We start from the raw sequence: 19,354 nt of genomic DNA on the forward strand, positions 1-19,354 counted from the left end.
CGCAAGTCCACACGCCCAGGTGTCCGGTACGTATACTAAATGCGAGCTTTTTTCCCGGCTCTGCAGCCACAACGCGTCAGTTCCGCTCCCAGCATACCTACTTAATCACGCACACGCAGAAACTCAAGCACGCCGCGAGGCTTATACAACTAAGCGCAGCAGGGCGCGAAGCTATTCCCCGAGAGACTGAAAGTTCGCCACCAACACCGAAATGGAAGAATGCGCTCAGGATTTGTCGGGAGCCTCGTAAGACCACCGAGGGCTTCGCATTGCTCCAAAATGCCGCGGGCACGACTCGCACAGCTACGGACCATCCCGCGATGAGCAGCGAAGCGGCAGCGCGCTCTCAAAAATGCTCCACCAACACAGACCGCACAGGATGGCGCACCGATACACTTCGCGGAGAGAGATAAGGCGAAATGTACAGAGCAGCGGCGGTGTGCGATGAAGACTTCATCGAGCCAACGAAGCTTCTGCGCGCCGAGAGGATCCGCTGGTCACGAAATGGGGTTTTCCACGCTCGATGGGATCTGCTCTTCAAGATCGGCGCGCCAAGCCGGTTTTCGGCTCTGCGCGGGCGAGCGGAAACGACGCGCCGATTGCTTTTCAGCCCGGGAGCAGCGCGAACCGAACATTCAGCTGCGCGGGCATACAAGGACCGGAGGTCAGAACAGCGGAAAAAGAAGACAGTCGTATCGACACAACAAGGGAGAACGACGAGAACGGCATCCTCCGCCCCCTCCTGCCCGAGAATGAAAAAAAAAATAAAGCGTCGACTATGTTCTCCTGCCTCCAAGAGCCACGTGCTTGTTGTCTACAGCACGCGACACGGTTATCATTACGTCCATCACCCGCGTTCTGCTCAGCCGATCCAAGGCCACCGCCTGTGTTCAGGTTGAGGACATCCGTGCCATTTTCAGCGCCTAAACCCAGTTTCGCGTTCTGGCGGTAACACTAAGCATAGAATCATTTTTGCGTCCCCGGTCCAAAACTGCTAAGTGCTGCTGTCAGGCGACTAAGCCTAATCTCGCGCCCATACCACGACCCCTTCCCGGCCTGGAGCTCTTAACTCACGCCCGCCCGTGGATCAATGGCGTCCTCCATTCTTAGCCGGGCAGCTGGCATCGAGGCACCCTACTGAATATTCGTGCCACTTGTATGCCCTTTCTCTGCCTGTCTGCTGTGACGCGAAATCAGGACACTGTCGTCTCTTCGGAGAGAACCTTAGAACTATTTTTTTTTTCTCTTTTTTTTTTGTTCATCGACGCGATCGCAAGATAGTGGAACCTCCGAGGTCGGATGCCGATAAGGAATCAGCTGTCCTCGTCCATGCTATGCAAATAGGCCGGCCGTCGCTCTCCAAGCAAGGCAAACAGCTAGCTATCATTCCGGTGGTTGCTTCCCACGAGCTTCCACAGCTCATCAACATCTGCTTCTCAATCGCTGAACAGCAAACGCGATGTTTTCCGTAGCACAGAGGCGAAAAATTCGTCCTGGTCCGGGGTCGAATTTTTCTTTAACTACGAGGTTTCTGAGAAAGCTGTATAGCTTTCCTTTGTAGCCGTATGGCTGCGCTCGGTTGGACGTCAATGAGTAATTACTCCCTTATTACAGATCTACTCCACATTGGGGGATTCCCCTAAAAACATTTGGTCAACGACACAGTAAGGTTTGCACGAATTTGATACGCAGGTGCTAACAGAACATATACAAAGCTATACAGCGGACGACAGGGAATACCCGCTGAAACAGGCACGTAAGCAGAAATTTTTTTTCGGGAGTGGCGAAGGTAACTTTTTGTGTCAAGCAAATGGTGGGGGAGGGGTGTAAAGCACAAATACTGCATTGCCAAGAGAATCACGAAGACATGCCCCTTGGATACGCGCCTGTCTATAAATGAAGCCTCCCTAAGGAGCGCGTGACGAAATTGTATTAAGAACTGAAATGTATCCACGGCCAATATGTACAATTATTTATCCCATTAATTCTTGCGCCGTTTTCGAATCGGGTGTGGCGGCTCTGTTACAAACCATAAGAAGTTTCCAGTTCATGTATTGTAACAATTCTTCCACCTGATCAAAGCTTTCGCTATGGTGGCATGACTCGGCAAGGCATACTGCTAATCATAACTGTCGACCCTGAACACACGGCAGCAGCGGCCAATGGTGGAGAGAACAAAAAAAAAAGAAAATGCGAGCCTGAGGGAGATGACTAGGGAAGACGCCGTGATAAAAATTTGGCAGAGGCTTAGCTTGGTTAAGCCCGGTAAGTTGCGAAAGCAATAGCCCTGGCTGCGCCTGGTTTGCCTGGTGGTGTGTCTTGGTAGTGCTCTTAGTAAAGCTTATGTTTATCAAAGTTTTGCCTATTTGTTTTACATGGCACTATACTCACCACACGAGGGCCCCCACGTGCTGGGAGATTTATGCGTGCCTCGGTCGCCAAAACGAGCGGCTGACTCTAACGGATGATTGTCTAGAAGCTTCCCTCCTCTTTCACTCCCACTTCCTCCCTTCCTGTACGGTGCGGTTCGGGGGTCCACCGAGATGACAGATAATTCCCTTTCCTCAAAAAGCGTTGCGTTCAAAGGGCAAGGCATCACGCCGAACGGGTGGTAGCGTTCCTCCCTTCCTGTGGTTCGGATGTCCACCGAGATGACAGAGAATTACTGCGCCGTGCCTTGCCCTTTGAACGCACCGCTTTTTGAGGAAAGAAAATGGCGCAGTAATTCTCTGTCGGGCTCAGGTGGCCTCGGATCGGGGATTCAAGAAGGAGCGCATGCACACATTCAGTGAGCTGACCCAGGCATACAGAGCCTCACGCCAGCTCTACCCCCCGCCCCACCCCTCCCTAGATAACAAACACGCAACACTCTGGCGCAGACTATACAGACACACACTCTCCCCTCACCCCTTAACCTAGCCCACTATCATCCATCCTTTCTCACTCCCGCATGTGCCCTATGCCCAGACCCCTTCGCTTCTTCCCTCCACATCCTTTCCCTCTGCCCGGCGGACTCTCCCCTGCGGGACCTAGAGAACCTCAAGACCTGGGAGGACTGGGAGACCCTGCTGCGCTCGGAGGACCCGGCCGTGCAGTCCATCGCCACCGGCCGTGCTGCCAGTGTTATGGACCTCAGGAACATAAACACTTGAGTGCAGTGGGATCGTCGGGGACCCTGGGGCGTGCCCTGAATTCCTGTGTAAATAAAGTTTTTAGAGCGCAGCTCTTTGGCGTCCGTTCCTGGGTTTCGCGTCGTCGTCGGCGTCGGCGTCGGCCTCGTAACCAGCTCCGCCCCCAATGTCACGCTTTTCAATTGGTCGAAATGCTCGTGACGTCACAGTGCGCGAATTTCAAATGGGGCCAATTGTACTTCGGCTAGTAACCATGCAACCAATCAAAGGGATCGTATAGTGATGCTGCAACTAAGTTGGACTGACTTTCGTTAATTGCTTAAGTAATCAATTAGCCTAATTAATATAGAGGAGAATGAAGAGGTCAGAAGAAAAGAAAAGAAAGACGCGCGCCGCAGCGACAACAGCGTCCGTGGAAGGAGACGCTGCTGAAAAAAAACTGATAAGTACGAAGCCGCGTTCCCTCCACCACCACGCACTTCCCCACTCAGTAAGACGTTGCTCGTTTCATATACGTTGTGTCGAACATCCTAGACAGTTCCAACAATTGACAGGTTAATGACAGAACACGATGGATAGAGATACAATAATATAAATATGAAATAGCCTAATTAACCTTTCTAGTTAGACCGCATAAATCAATAAAACCGAGAACGAAATTGGTCGAGTTGGGGAATCGAAGCAGGGTCTCCGGAGTGCGATACGAGCACGCTAGCCACTCCGTAATGCCAGCTGAATGGTTTGGAATGAACAAAGGCGCGTCTAGCTAATACGGCGTCTTCGTTCACTCCCATCTTCCCCTTTCCCTTACGGCGAGGTGCAGGTGTCCACGCAGATATGCGAGAGAGATACATTTCCTTTCCTCAAAAAATAAATTTACCGTCCAGCAAGGCGTACAGCCGAATTGGCGATGGCGTTCTGTGGACTCCCTGGCAGCGTTGCAAGACGCTGTCGCGTTCCACTCTTACAGGCGAAGCTTAACATGTTAACCACACATCAGTAACACACGCAGACAGCCAATGGACGCGTCATTCGCTGGCAGCACTTGATTCATCATTCACAACCACATTCTTAACGTACGCTCCTTGCCGCACATGCCAAGGACGTACACCACGATCACATTCTGCGCCATTCCTCTGTACTTTGCTTTGCTGAAACCTGGATGGATCCCGAAGAGCCTCTCGAAATCATAGATTTCCTATACTGCTGTGGTGCTCGCAGAGACCACAACAGAGCGGCGGGAGTCGCTATCTACTTGCGCACAGGTCTCTCTGCAATACCAGTCGAAATGTTTGGCACGTCACATGAAGTTGGCGAACTGTGCGCCGCAAAGTTGCCCAACGGCTTGCTGGTAGTAGCTGCCTACTTCGCCCCTACCGCAAACAAAGACGTCGTGCACTTCCTGCAACTCGCATTAACCGTCCATCGATCCACACCGATGTTAGTAGTGGGGGACTTTAATGTTGACATAAAGACAAACAGCAATTTCCTAACACTTATGCGGGAGAACATCCCGTTCCTCTCGCTCGTAACGCGTCCCACGGCTGTGACAACCTCGCGAGACACTTGTATAGATCTCGTCTTTGAGAATCAAGCATTTTTGTACCAATTCGAACATATATCACTCTATTTCTCCGACCACAAAGCTTCCTTCATGACTGTCAAGAACTGTTAGTGGAGTCTTTGTTAAAGGAATACGTGTGAAAAATAAAAAAAAAATTCTGTGATAGCGCATACATGTGTTGCTCGATTTCTTTGCCTCAATGTATCGAAAAGGTGAAACAGCTTATTTGCTGCGCTCAAATTTCGCATTAGGAAGTAACGTAATCGTCGGTAATTTTTTTTCTCTCTCTCTGTCATCTCGGTGGACACCCGAACCGACCGCCAAGCGCGCCGCGCGCGGCAGGAGCGGGAGTTAGGCCGCGCTTGGTAGCTGCGGCCTCGCTACGCGACGGCGCAAGTTGGAGCCCCGCTCTTGCAGCTGTGACGTCAGACCGCTAAGCGCGCCGCGCGTGGCAGGAGCAGGAGTTAGGCCGGGCTTGGTAGCTGCGGCCTCGCTACGCGACGGCGCGACTTGGAGCCCCGCTCTTGCACCTGTGACGTCAGACCGCTAAGCGCGCCGCGCGTAGCAGGAGCAGGAGTTAGGGAGCGTTTGGTGGCTACTGGCCTCGCTACGCGACGGGCTGAAAGTGCAAGCAGTATTGCTTTCGAAATAAAAGTGAACCAAGAAAGACAGGGCATTAGCAAATGCAGACCCCAAGATGGGTTACCCAGGTGCACGGCTGCGCCATCTGTGGGTGCCGGCTCGAAACCACTGAGCGTGAGCACGGCCGGTCTCGAGGGGTGCGCGCGCTCTTTCCTACGACCTTCGCATTCGCCGCGGAAGCAATGCGAGTTTTTCTCCGGAAGTTACGCCGTCCGCCGCCGCCGCCAGGGGCGCGACGACCCCACCGCTCGCGACCCTCGCCTGCTTCTGAGGCGGCGGCCGGTGATCGCCTGGTTTCGTGCTGTTTTCCACTGTTTCTCGGTGAACGATTCACCGGAACGAAAGGAAACAGAAAGCAAATGCTCTATCTGCATCTCAGCCAAGAAGTTCACACGTAAAAGGAGCTTTTATAGCAAAATTCGGACGTTAGTATCGAAACGCGTCCTCCGCGGCCCGGAATGAACCCGCGTCGTCTGGCTCAGAGTTGAGCGCTTTAACCACTGAGCCATCGCGGCGGATACATACAGGCGTCATTAGGCCCAGACAACAGCATCAGCGACGCCCTGCCAGCAACCTATACGTGCGTCTGGAGCACAGCATGGTTTGAGCGCCCGTCTCGGCTGCGGGAGGTGGTTGGTTCGAAACCCACCGCCGGACACCCACCGGTCAAAAGGGTACAAGCGTCCCCCGGCCTGGCGCTCGGCTTCCTTTAGGGGTGTACGTTTGGAAGAAGTCCTAAAAAAAGGGGCACAAATTGGTCTCGTGGTAGAGCACCCGCCTCGGCTTCGGGAGGTGGTGGGTTCGACTCCCGCCGCCGGCCGGGTACCCACCGGTTTTCTCAAAATGGGTACAAGCTATGGCCCGGCCTGGTGCTCGGCTTCCCAGGGCTGCATAGCTTGGGAAAGGAACCTGCGCCTTCAAACTCCGTCACTGTGGGCAGAGAGTCGTGTGGACAAAGAAGCGGACTTGAGTGCCACCGAGGCCACCGAAGCGTGGCCTCGTGGTAGAGCATCCGCCTCACATTCGGGAGGGGCTGGGTTCGATCCCCAGTGCCGCCGGGTACCCACCGGATTCTTTAATGGGTACAAGATTTCCCCTGGTCTGGTGCTCGGCTCTTCTACGGTGAAATGCTTGGGAAAAGGGTCTTAGACCAAACTGTTGCCTTGACGGATGAGTGATAAGTTCCCCCGCCAAGCAACCATAAGTCCGCCTCGTGCGGCATAAGCCCAATTTGTGGCCCTTTTTTAGGACTTCTTCCAAACGTACACCCCTAAAGAAAGCCCAGCGCCAGGCCGGGGGACGCTTGTACCCTTTTGACCGGTGGGTGCCCGGCGGTGGGTTTCGAACCACCCACCTCCCGCAGCCGAGACGGGCGCTCAAACCACTAGGCAAGTCAGACAGCCGGAAAAACCGGCATGTCTAGTCAGCTGTGATACTCTGAAGTTTTCTCTTCGAAACGAAGGATCGCTTACAGTGTTTGTCTTGAGACACGCTGGTTAGAGCGTACGAGTTTTGAGTCGGAACTCCTCACTTTGCAGTGAAACACGAACCACCTTTGCAGGCTGAGTGCTCGAAACTAGGTTGCCCCCGAAGGGACGCAGCGGGGTTTACGGAGCTTCCTCCAAGCGCACACCCCTGAAGAAGCCGGGCGCCGGGCCGGGGGTGGCTTGTACCCATTTTTACCGGTGGGTGTCCGGCGGGGGGTTTCGAACCAACCACCTCCCGCAGCCGAAGCGGACGCCCAGACCACTAGGCCACGACTGCGATCATCCATCATTCCTGGGCCCATAAACCTCGCGTTACGAAAGTAATTGCGGCCAGTTTTATCCGCACGGCCTCACGGAGGCGAACAGAGAGATCCGAACCAGTACATTGGCGCCTGATCGGACAGTTGCAGTCAACATGCGGTAGATGACGCACCGCCGATAGGCCAGATTCAAAGTGCGAATGATGCGTATGTAGGCTGCAGTTACATCTTCCACGCAAAGCCGATTGGGCAAGCGATGCCGTGCCGCGTGACTGGCTGGGCCATCGAGGCCCACCACATGACTCTAAATGAAACTGCAGATCGCTGCCATTTGTTAATCACAGCCCTGTCACAACGCTGCCCCTGCATCAGGCCCATCATGCTTTTGCTTCTACTTTAGATTACGCTGGCACGAACTAATTGGCATTGTCTTCTGGCGCGCGATTGTCCTGCGGTTATCTGCAGTTTCAATACCGCCATATTGCTTTCTTTTTGTCGCCAGGCTGTCGGGAATAATCCTCTGGCACGAACTAATTGGCATTGTTGTCTTCTGGCGCGCGATTGTCCTACGGTTATCTGCAGTTTCAATGCCACCATATTTATTGCTTTCTATTTGTCGCCAGGCTGTCAGGAATAAGGGGTAGCATGGGGCTGGGAGACACTCTGACCGTTAAGCAGGCTCGACTATTTTATTGCGAAAGCAATACTGCTTGCACTTTCACGCCGTTGCGTGCCGCGGCCAGTGACCACCATCGTGCCGCGGCCGGTGGCCAGCATCGCGCCACGGCGGTGACCACCATTGACCTTCATTTGACCTTGATTGCATTACATTGGATTAGATTAGACTGTATTGAACTGGACTGGATTAGATTACATTGGATTGGATAGGAGTGGATTGAATTACATTGGAATGGATTGGATGGGATTGGATTGGAGTGGATTGAATTCGAATGGATTGCATTGGATTACATTGGTTTGGATTGCATTGGATTGGATAACCGATGCATCACCACAAGTCTAACCACAAGCACCACCACCAGCTACACTACCAGCTGTACCATGGCGTAGGTGCGGATATTGCTTTCGCAATTACCGGGCTTAACCAAGCTAAGCCACAGATTTTATTTTCTTTAAAACTCAACGAGCCACGCCGCCGCCCGCAGGGTTTTACTCCCGAGCATCGTGTGCATTCCGCGAAGCCGTTAACGCACTGTTAAAGCACGAACAGATGCAAGAAAACAGCGTAAAGACAAACACGCAACCAGGACCGCTCTAGCCACACTCGCCCTTTCACTATCCGTCTTCGGGACATCTGATCCTCGTTGCGCGGTTGTCCAGGCGGAATGGACAGCAGCCATGCCATAAGGTCTGCTTCTTTAATATCTCAGAAATTTCTCAAAATACTTATTGTTAACTACAGCAAGGAAGTCACCGACAGTAACGAGAAGCCAGATAATTATATGTGCATAAACCGTCAAGGAAGCTTTTCAGAATGTGAACTTTTCTACCGCCGGTCGTACTTATGTGGATATATTGCGGCTACAGTTTCAAAAGAATGTGCAGTGTTTGAGAAGAATGATTTTTCTTTTTTTTTTGCGCTCTTCTCACTTCTACAGCGTTCTTCATGCCTGCTTCTTTGATGGGAAGTTGTTCATCAATCTAATAAACCAACTAAACCTGTAATAGATGTGAGCAGTATTTCACCCAACTGATATGTTTTGAATGTATACATATAAAGTTATGGATATGAACGCTCTGCATTGGGCAACTTGCATTTAGCTGTGAATAAAATTGTTTTCTTCTGAACCCGTGCAGCATCGTGATTTCTTGCTAAAGCCGTTTCCTGCGAAACGAAAACGGCAGCGCCTGAGATCTCATGAGCTATATTTACGCTTCGGAAACCTTAGGAACCGGTGACGCAAACGCTTCAGGTCACTTATAATTCTGCACACTGGTTAATATCTGTCAGTAGGCGAACTGACGAGGCTGATAAAGATTTGTTTTTGTGCAAACTTTAGGGGCAAGAAGTGTTGACGTCAGTTTAACCGACCATGCGGTCATACTGAAGGAGAGCGCGCGCTGCCGCGTGGTAATTATTCCGTTGTTTTATAAATCTCAGATGTCAAATCGAAGAGGCTGATTGCACGGTCTTTGAATAATGCATAGGGGTGAAATATCAGGACCTGACGGTTACCGCTCACGACTTGGAGCGGGAGCGCGTTCTCCTTTCGCGTGAACGGCGGAAACAGCGGCGGAGCGGCGGGGCAGTGGCGACCCCACCGCGGTGCGGTGGGCGGCGGAAACAGACCCCATTGCGAAGGCCGTAAGAAAAAATGGCCTGTCTTAGCTTATGGTTAAGCCTAGGATGCGAAGCATACCGCCGGCGGAGGCTGGGCGTCCGCAAGCGAGCGCACGAGTTGAGCCCCATCTTCCACAGCCGTTGTGACGTCAGCGCCCCTAGCGGAAGGAGCGGGAGTTAGGCCGCCGGTGGAGGCTGCGCGTCCGCAAGCGAGCGCACGAGTTGATCCCCAGCTTTCACAGCTGTTGTGACGTCAGCGCCTCTAGCGGAAGGAGCGGGAGTTAGGCCGCCGGCGGAGGCTGCGCGTCCGCAAGCGAGCGCACGAGTTGATCCCCAGCTTTCACAGCTGTTGTGACGTCAGCGCCCCTAGCGGAAGGAGCGGGAGTTAGGCTGCCGGTGGAGGCTGCGCGTCCGCAAGCGACCGCACGAGTTGAGCCCCAGCTTTCACAGCTGTTGTGATGTCATATCACGTGGTGCGCCGACGTAGGTCACGTGGTAGCTACGCGGCCGCGCGCGGCGCAGCAAGGAAGAGCTCGGTTGTGCGGCTAGTATGCTTCGCATAAAAGAGCGAGCGCGCCCCCCTCGAGACCGGCCGAGGCGTGAGGACCTGATGGGAGCCGGTGGTGTTTGCTGTCCTGTGCTCGTGTCAGGCAAGCCACAGACTGATGCCGCGCCTGGGCAGTTCGGCGACTACTACCGCAGCCTACAGAGACGGATATGTGAAGCAATGGTGGGCATCTCAAGCCTTAAGATGGCGTGCACGCTGTAGCTAATGGAGCAAGAAGCACAACAGTTCCCGTCTCAGCCTAGTGCGAAGTCCAACGCTATGGAGCACACTTGCGGTGTGACGGCCGCTAAACGAGCCGCGGAAGAACGCCTTCGTCTCCCGGTAGCGCGAGTCCATTCACAACGTTAACAAAGAGCATCTCCAAGTGCCGCGGTTTCATTCACATGCGACGGCGAAGCACTGCCGCCGAAAAAAGGCGAACTCTACTTCATCAGAGGGACACGCCTGCTAGCGCCAGCACTTGCAATACAAATACATATATATAAATTTTTTTTTTTTTTTTTCACGCCGTGTCTATGTCGGTACTATACGCTTCCCAGACATCCACGATCCGCCGGGACCCAGTGGGACGCTCGAGGCCGATATGAACGAACACGGCAGAAAACATTTAGCGCGTTCGAATTAGTGCGAGAGCATGGATTTCTTCTATACGTAGCAACACGACGATGAGCGGGCAATGACGCGGGACGGAGCGCTCGCGCTAGACAAGCTGCGAACAGAAAAGGGAACCGACAACGGATGATTTTGCTGAGGGTTGGTACCCATCGAATTAGTGCTTGTGCAGTGCAAAGTGTCAGTCCCGATGGACAGGTGCTTTACTGGGATGCACTACTTTCGAGCAGCACAGGATACCACAAATACGACGAATCCCCGCGCAAACCCAAAACCACTGCGGATCACCAGCTCCACGTCCAACTGACTCCAATGTCGTCGCGCTATATTCCCTCACGTTTATTCCGGCCTCTCCGACATCGGGCATTAGCTCAAGTGGATCGTCGGGTAGGCGCTTCCAAGCACGTCTCCCCAACAGGAATGGGCTGTGCCATTCGCGTCACGCGTGCGGCCTCGAAACGACCGCGGGCGATGATGGACGGCGGCCAATAAAACCCGCGACACAACCTCGTCGGCGGCGGTCGCAACCGGTGTCGGGACGACGAGCGAGGCTATGACCAGAAGCACACAGGTCGCGGCACCGTTCCGCTCCACTCGATCGGGCACGCGCCCTGCCCGGAAAGAAGAGATTGCCCGGCGGCCCGACTGCTTTCTGCTCCCCGCCGTAAACTTCCGTTTGTCCGCACCAGATGATGAAAAGCACTGCAGCTAAACAGGGCGAGAGCAGCGCGCCCGAGGTGCGGTGGTAAAGGGTTCTGCGAACACTCGCACGAAACGCTCGTACCCTCGACCTGGCTCACCTGGTTTAACCCGCGTTCCAGATCCATTAGTTGCGTACAACCCAAGAACGGAGCCAATGGCGTCGACCGATTCTGCCTCTCTTCACCTTGGCCGAGCCCCTTGGATACAACTCAACTTTAACGAAGTGGCTGTTAAAGGACTCCCTTCCAGAAAAAGGCGTCATCACGACCCTGCTAGTATTACAATGCGGGGACGAGACTATCCCCGACTGCACAGGAAAGGGTATTGTCCCCTTTCATCTGCCACTCACTTCATTGTCACCCTAGCATGCTCATGAGAATCAGCTGACGCCACTGGCCGGAAGATGCAGTAACTCTAGCGGGAAGGGATCCCTTGAAGGGGCAAAAAGCCACTTTCTTGAGCTGCGTCCCGCTGTAGCTTGAAATTACAGGGGGTGCTTGACGAAAATACTATCTTATTGTATACCAGAGTTCTTAAACAAACATCATTTTATCAGACAAATGTTAGAAGAGAATACTGCAACCACTGCTTTTAAGAACACTCTCCTTGATTATTTACTGTCACTGCAAACTTAGACTGATAGCGTTTTTTTTTTTTTTGAATGATGTAAACTCTGTTGTGCATATTTGCTTGTCTTTTAAGTTCTTCGACTTGTGTTTTATGCCGTTTTAAGAACCATGTTAAAGAAGTTTTCCTTTTTTTTTTTTCAGAATGCCTTTTCACTTGTATAATTAAATAAGATGTTAAAGTTGTCTTTGAAGCTTTCTCTGTGTGCTGTGCCCGTGCTCATACTGCATTGTCTGAACAAGTGTCAACTTCTGGGAGGGGGGGGGGGGGGGGATGGCGCTTTGTCAGGCGTCTCACTGCCTTTTCCCCATTCTCCCAGAAAAAAAAAAGAAAAAAAAGAATGGGAGATAAACATGGCGTAATCGGATTAACCGCGGCACCATGAAAATCGGTGGACAGACACATTGGCTGGCGGGCCCCCGTTGAGGGGAATTCGCTGCTTGTTCTTGACGTGCATCCGGCTATAGCAAAAAAAAAAAAAAAAATCCTGCAAATCACCGCCACAACGGCGGTGAGTCGATCCTCTCAGCTATTGTCGGCAACCTTCCTCGCGCCTTCGGCTAAATCCGGAAGTGTGAGAAGCTTCCAAAAATTCTCTACACGAGATGCACGACAAGCCCGGACAACTTTTTTTGGCAATGCAGCAGAGGATAGACAAGAAACGGAGAGAGACCGGGCTATGCCCTGCCCCCTCCGACAACTTGCAGAATAACGAGCGCCCTCTGCAATTTTTCAACCAAAAACCCTCGTACGCAGACGTCAATCTCGCATTCTTCTTCGAAAAGGGAGAGGAGAGACGTCCCTTTATCTGCGTGGGAGGGAAATTGTTGAAAGGACACAACAGAGTCGAGGCGCGAACGACAGGAGCGGGTCGAGACAGGTACTCGTCAAGGGAATGCACCATTGTAAGCTTTGCACAACTTTCCTTTACACTCTACCTGGAAAGCTGGGAATGTCCAGCGGGGCTTCAGGTTCACGCAGATTTGGGGGCAGCCCCGCACACCTTTTCGAAGAAGGACACAGTGCAGGGCTGCTGAGTCATCTCCCCTCCCGCTAAACCCTTCGTGCAGAATTGCAGGAAACGAAAACGTGTCTGTCAACGAGGGTTTTTGGTTGGAAAACATATTCCTGTAAGTCAGCTTTCCCGCAGTTTTAGAAGTTGTCCCTTTAGCTGCTATCAGACCCGGGGGATTAAACCCCAGGCTAGAACTGCGCTGACCGACTCGAAGAAGCTGTTCGTCTACTGGAGCCTGCGGCCGTTCACAGGGCCGCCCCTTGCCTTAGTCCTCTTTCCTTTACTGAGAACAGCGGGTGCGCGTCCTTCGTCGATGGCTGGAGATAAAAGGAGGCCTTCACACGTCTTCGACACAAGGGTCGTCCATTTTGGTCCCTAGCAAGGTAACGTCTGCGCCGGCAGAAGTGCACGAGGCATGCTCAAGCACGTGTCTTCAACGAAGTCACTGACCACGGAGACAGCAAAACCGATCGGACTATGCCTGTCGTGCATCTAGCTCTGAAGACAAACGCAACGAAATTTAAAAAAAAAGCGCGGGAGAGAGAACGGAATGAGAGGCAATGATGTCGAATTGTCTCGGCGGCTCAAGACCCACCGCAACCTCTGAAGAGGTACTTCAAGAGTAGTGTATGTAAGCACTTCCTCTCCTCGCAAGGTTCTCATGCGCGCAGTGAATTCAGCTCATAGTTCCATGAACCAAAAATTAAAAATGTTTAGCGCACGAGGCACCGAAGCCGCGTGAACCTGATGACGTTCCTCGGATTACAGCGCCAGATCGCTGCACGACCACCTCACAGGAATGCGGGAATGCTCGCTATTTGGACTGATTCGACTTCTGGTGCATCGGGAGCTCCTGAAGGGCTATTTTATTTATATATTTGAAAATACTGCAGGCCAATATACAGGCCCATGCAGGAGGGGCTATAAAGGCATTATAAAAAACAAAAGCCAAATGAAATACATGGGGTAATAATCAATGAGCACAACAATGAAATGCAACGCTCATTCACTCAAGAAAATGCTTCTCGAGAGTTTTACTGAAATTGGAGGAAAACTGAAGCGCGGAATGACGTTCGAGTGCCACATGTCCACACCAGCTCCCTAAGGAATGAACACCGCACCGCCAATACTGCGCTGTTTTTTTTTTTTTTTTTCTTCGATATTGAGTCTCTTGGGAGAGATACCATCTTCCGGCATTCATCCGAATAAACTTAAGCCTCTAAAGTTGCTTTGCACGCGAGCCGCCCTTTCCCAGTCGCTAGAAATACGAAGTCGACGAACCCGTCTCCGCTTGCCACCTGCCGCGAATCTCGGAACCCCTGCCCACCCAAAACCGATTTCTCCCAACGACAAACGCACCTTGCTCGAGTGCAACAACCATTCAACGCCTCTCGCTTCAATACCGTTCGAACCGAATCGGCGTCGCCTTTGCATGTGCTCACGAAGCCGCCGATGCTTGAATCGGGTGTCAGTCGAGTGCGTCGGGGAAAAAAAAAAAAAAGACTTTCTTTCACGAGTGTTATGCAAACAAACTCATAAATAACACTTCTTCTCGGTGGGGGGTGGCACCCCTTCGCCCAACTCAAACAGGGCGCCCTCTCCCCTGTGGACCGAGCTCTTCGCCGGCGCGCCAGCCTGAATAGGCGGGCCTTCATTGTCATTCAGATCAGGGCCGCGGCGGCGAAGGGCCCGGGAATCGAATGCGGCTACAGATGTACATCGCAGTTAGCTCTGTCGCCTCCCCGCGCGGGGTGGTGCTGGGGCGCCGTGGAAAAGTCCGTTTTTGCAGCGACCTTAACAGGGCCGTTTATCACTCCGACGTACAGTCTTTGTCAAATGCAACCAGGCTCCATGGTTTGCTTCTCATTCATATAACAGAGCCCTCACGGCTTCCCTGGAGATCAAAAAGTTCTTTGAATGTGAGAACACGGGTTCTTCTTACCATACAGAGATTTAGAGCTTGAGGGCTGGCATAATAGCTTTAATATAAAACTGAGAAGAAAAACGTGCAGCCTGGTTACTTCTGACAAAGACTGTACGTTGAATAGCAGCAGTTACATGAATGCGACAGGAGTCAACTCCAGCACACTTATTGAGGGAAAGAGCAGGTTTTGAGGAAAAAAAAGCGCGTGAATCGTCCTCTACTCTCTTCCTAACGTTTTTGCACTTTTCCTCAAAACGTTGGCTTGGAGAGTACTTCTGTCGCATTCATGTAAACGCGGCTAATAACTCTCTGTGGTACACAGTGGGAGCTACAAGCGCGCTGTTCTTAAAGCGTTCACGAGATGGTTACAAGCGCGGTTAACAAAGGGAGTCGACCCCGCTGCTGCAGGGGTTAAATGCTATCGTAAGGATTAATCAAATCAACTGCGATTAATCAACTGCGATCGCCGAGTCCGCGATAAAACCTGCAACCTCGGCTACGCAGCCGAATACCGTATCTACAGTATGTCCGTGAACTACGTGTGCGACATCCTCTTGTCAAGCCTTTCTTTTGTACCATGCAAGCGCGTTTTTTGTTTTTTGCCTGTCTGCCTAGCGCTGTAGTCGTTGTCGTAACACGTACTGCCTGCAAGCAGTTCCCTGTCAGCTCCTCACTCGTTCCGTAATTAAGATTGAATGCCTTAGTGCGTGCACTTACAGCGCCTCCTGTGCAACGTTTACCGCTGAACTAGAACTTTTTGTTGTTGCCTAAGCAGTCTAGGAGTAGCGGCGCCCATTCGAACTACGGTAACCTCGGCCGACCTTGTAGACATAACTCACGAAGGTGTGGGTCGGCCCCTCCGCAGAAAATAGACACCACTAATGCACCCCAGTGCTGCAAAACACGCTTTCACGTAGGGTGCGGCTCGCAGTCATAAACCTGTATGCCTGCGCGCGGCAGTTAAATACATCACCTCACGACCTTGAAACGTCTCGTCGAAGCAGCACTCGCTTGGTATTTTTCGCATGAAGCGAAATTCTCTTTCTCGACAATAGTATTTGTCATCCACCACGAGGACGCGTAAGGCGCTTCCAGTAAAGCATCGCGACTGAAAAGGGCTAAAATGCGATGACCTTTGACCTTCAAGAGAGAGACAGGAGATACGCGGAGTAACTGATCGCAGTGAAGCGCAGGAGTTGCGATTTCCTTTATCGTACACACACTGGTTAACAATACACGCTTTAGATTTTGATTTGATTTATGGGGTTTAACGTCCCAAAGCGACTAAGGCTATGAGAGACGCCGTAGTGGAGGGCTCCGGAAATTTCGACCACCTGGGGTTCTTTAACGTGCACTGACATCGCACAGTACACGGGCCTCTAGAATTTCACCTCCAAAGAAATTCTAGCCGCCGCGGCCGGGATCGAACCCGCGTCTTTTGGGCCAGCAGCCGAGCACCATAACCGCTCAGCCACCGCGGCGGCAATACACGCTTTAGCTGTGGATAGAACGGCACACGACTCACCAAGGAAAACAGCGGCATTCACGAACAGCAAGCAAACCGATGACCATCGCCGCTTTGTTTTTGCTTTAAACTGACGACTGTTTTATTTTTAATTGTATTTTTCTCAATGCGTGCAGAAGCTCCCCGGTGCTGAGATCCACCATTCCGCTGCATTCTAAAACAATTGTACTTCACACCAAGCGCACCGAATCCAGACAGGATCTCGAAGCGGAATCCACAGGCCACAACGGAATGCGCGCGACGATTCGCCCGGGATGCTGACGAGTTCAAGGAACGAGCAGTCTTCCACACGCCCAGAGCTACGACGCGAAGACAGGCCCCCCTGAGCACAAGCAGCTGTGCATCTCCGGGAACAACAACGCGACGCGAGAACCGCGCCTCCGGCGAGCTGCCGCGGCAGTCGTAGTACGCGCGCGCGCCTCGGGCCACCACCGTCCAGGCATCGCGGACGAAACAGGTTTGCTGCGGCCGCGAAGAAGAAGCCCGGCCAGGGAAAGCAAAAGAAAAAGCACGCGACACGTTCGCAGTCTCCCCCGCGATGGCCAACTTCGCCGCTCGAGCGCAAAGCCGCCGGCCCATGAACAAGGTCGGCCCCGACGACGAACATCCGCGGAGGGCTCGGGACACACGCTGCAAACGGCAGCACCGCGGAGTCGGGTGTCCCGCGCGCCGCTCGCGCAGGCTCCGTTTCCGCGTACTACGAACTCGGCCATGGCAAGACGCCGCGCTAAACGGATGCCCGCCGCCCACTTCTCAAATACCGGCTCGTAAACAAATTCCAGCTCGCGTTGCGTCAGGCAGGAGCGCGTGTTTTTTTTCCGCCTTGGCACGACCAGGGGCCGGCGCGGTAGCGGTTGCCGGCGACAGCGACCGACCCTGTCGTCTGCTCGAGGACGGACAAAAAAAAGGCGGCAAAAGCGAAAGCGGTGTAATAATAAACCCCACTCACCGACAATACAGCCGAGGACGAATGCCGTCGTCGTCACCACCAAAGCCGGAAGAAGCGTGCAGTAGCGTGCCATGCTTGGAATCCTCGGCCCAGCACACAAGGCACAACACAGGGAGAACGAAACAAAAACAACAAAAAGAAGAAGGCTCCGCGCCGCAGGTAGTAACGTCGATGTCGCGAGGTGAATCTAAAATCCTACGCCCAACGGTGAAGTCGCACGTTCCTCAGCGGGTGTAGTGTCACCGCCGTAGTCGCCTGTCACGCAGCACAACACGCGCACGCTGCACCACAACAGACCGAACGACGACCTGGCGACGACTGAAGGTAAGCGCCGAAGCGGGTTTCACCGACCACGGTGTATATATACGCTGCCTGGTACGCGGAGAGATCACCACCACGTCACCGCACCAGTCGCACGGCACACGCCACAAAGGCCGGAACTCGCTGGTTTCCAACGGCGTCACGTTTTCGTCTACGAAGTATGCAACGTCCGTGCAACTCCACCACAGCGGACAGAACACAACGGACACCAGTGCCGGACTCCCGTGGACAACGCGATGCCTCTGCACGACGCGATGTCAGAAGGCGCGCGTGGCGTCCCCCTTCTCAAACGCGAGCGTTGGAATGACGCCAGCGCGGCATGAGGTCATGTGACCACCCGGAGCGTCTCCCATTGGCGGACCGCTCGAAAGAAGGAAGAGGAAAGAAGGAGCGACGAAACAAGGAGGGGCTCGCGCTACCCCCCGGAGCGGCAGTGCGCCGCTAGTGAGTGCTCTCGATCAGGGTTGTGCCTGTCCTGACCACGAGTTTTCAGTAATTAAATTAGTGTCATTCAATTACAGTTATGGTAGTTTGAATACCATTCATGTTAATTTGCTCTGTGATTAATTAGTTTAAACTGCGCGAACAAAACAAGGACCGAGCAAGAACACTAACACACACAAGCGCAGACTTCCGTCATGCGTTATACCATACATTCATCGCGTGTCGCATAATCTAAAGAAAATTGGAGGCAGATATGGTGTCCGACTTGTGTTTTCGGCACCGTGTAAGTTGTCTAGGGTGTGCGCCATGATGAATAGTGAAGGTAGGCGACAAGAGTGCAGAGTAAGCCACAGCACCATGTACACACAATGCGCCTCTGAAGTCGTTTATCAAGTTCCTTTATCGTGTGGCCAGATGTATGCATTGGCCAAACAGGGCGTTGCTTTAATGAAAGGGCGAGTGAGCATGAGCGCAATTGGTCAAGCAAATCAGGAAGCAATATGGCCATTCACTGCGTGAAGTGCGCAAAACGCGACTGTGGAGCGTTTTTAGAAGATGCTGAATTCCTTGCAAAAGCGGGAGGGAAGACAGAAAGAGAAATAATTGAGGCCTTTCTTATTGCTAAGAGTGCAGATCAATGTGTGAGCACGCCGTCAATTCACCTGTCTGATAAAGAAATCGAGTTTCTAGAAGGGAGCAATGCGTACCGTCATGGTTAGATGTTCGCCTTCCTCTTAGTCTTGTAGGGTACATGCGTCACTCTTTTAGCTTTCTATGGTTAGGTTCTCACTTTACACTTGTTTCATGTTTTAGATGGCTTTCGTTCATTGAGGTATGGGATTAAATTTTTTAGCTCCTTTTTATTTTCTATTTTTTAGCTCCAATGTAGTGGCCTCAGAGTTGTTTTTCCGCGTCCCTGTTGGTTTCTCATTTTTTGCTCAGGTTTTAGTGATCTCTCCTTTGCCTTTTACCATGTTTATGTCTTTATTTCGTTGTTTTTGTCTTCACTTTATTGTTATTATCTGTGCTTGTTCTCGTGTTCGACATGTCGTGGACAAGGCGCGTGACTCGCGATCTTCGTCTTTTTGAGGTAAAATTTGCGGGTGTTTCTGAGTCACTTGTGTGCCGCTAGGCGCCTGGCCATTATTGTGGATTGTTTGGGACGTTCAGAGGAGATAAGCGCACGTGTTTTAAATGTTACGGATGGTTTGAGGTGTGTTGATGGCATCCACAGAGGGTATAAAAAGACTGCGGCAATCTTTTCGAATAAAAGTTGGAAGTCTG

At 52.4% G+C, this 19,354-nt stretch overlaps 1 protein-coding gene across 2 annotated transcripts in view; it reads right to left on the minus strand.

Moving 5' to 3' along the window:
• The window catches only part of LOC149337141 (uncharacterized), a 312,219-nt gene extending 294,305 nt beyond the window's left edge, over window positions 1–17,914 (minus strand). For both annotated transcript variants that reach the window (XM_089553348.1, XM_089553350.1), the window contains exon 1: window positions 17,306–17,914. In XM_089553348.1, coding sequence (XP_089409474.1) covers window positions 17,306–17,378 — 73 coding nt within the window. In that variant the 5' untranslated portion in view covers window positions 17,379–17,914. The remainder of the gene's footprint in view (window positions 1–17,305) is intronic.
• Window positions 17,915–19,354: the final 1,440 nt, after the last annotated feature.

This window comes from Amblyomma mixtum, chromosome 7, assembly GCF_055824585.1.
Source record: "Amblyomma mixtum isolate Tamu chromosome 7, ASM5582458v1, whole genome shotgun sequence".
NCBI lineage: Eukaryota > Metazoa > Arthropoda > Arachnida > Ixodida > Ixodidae > Amblyomma > Amblyomma mixtum.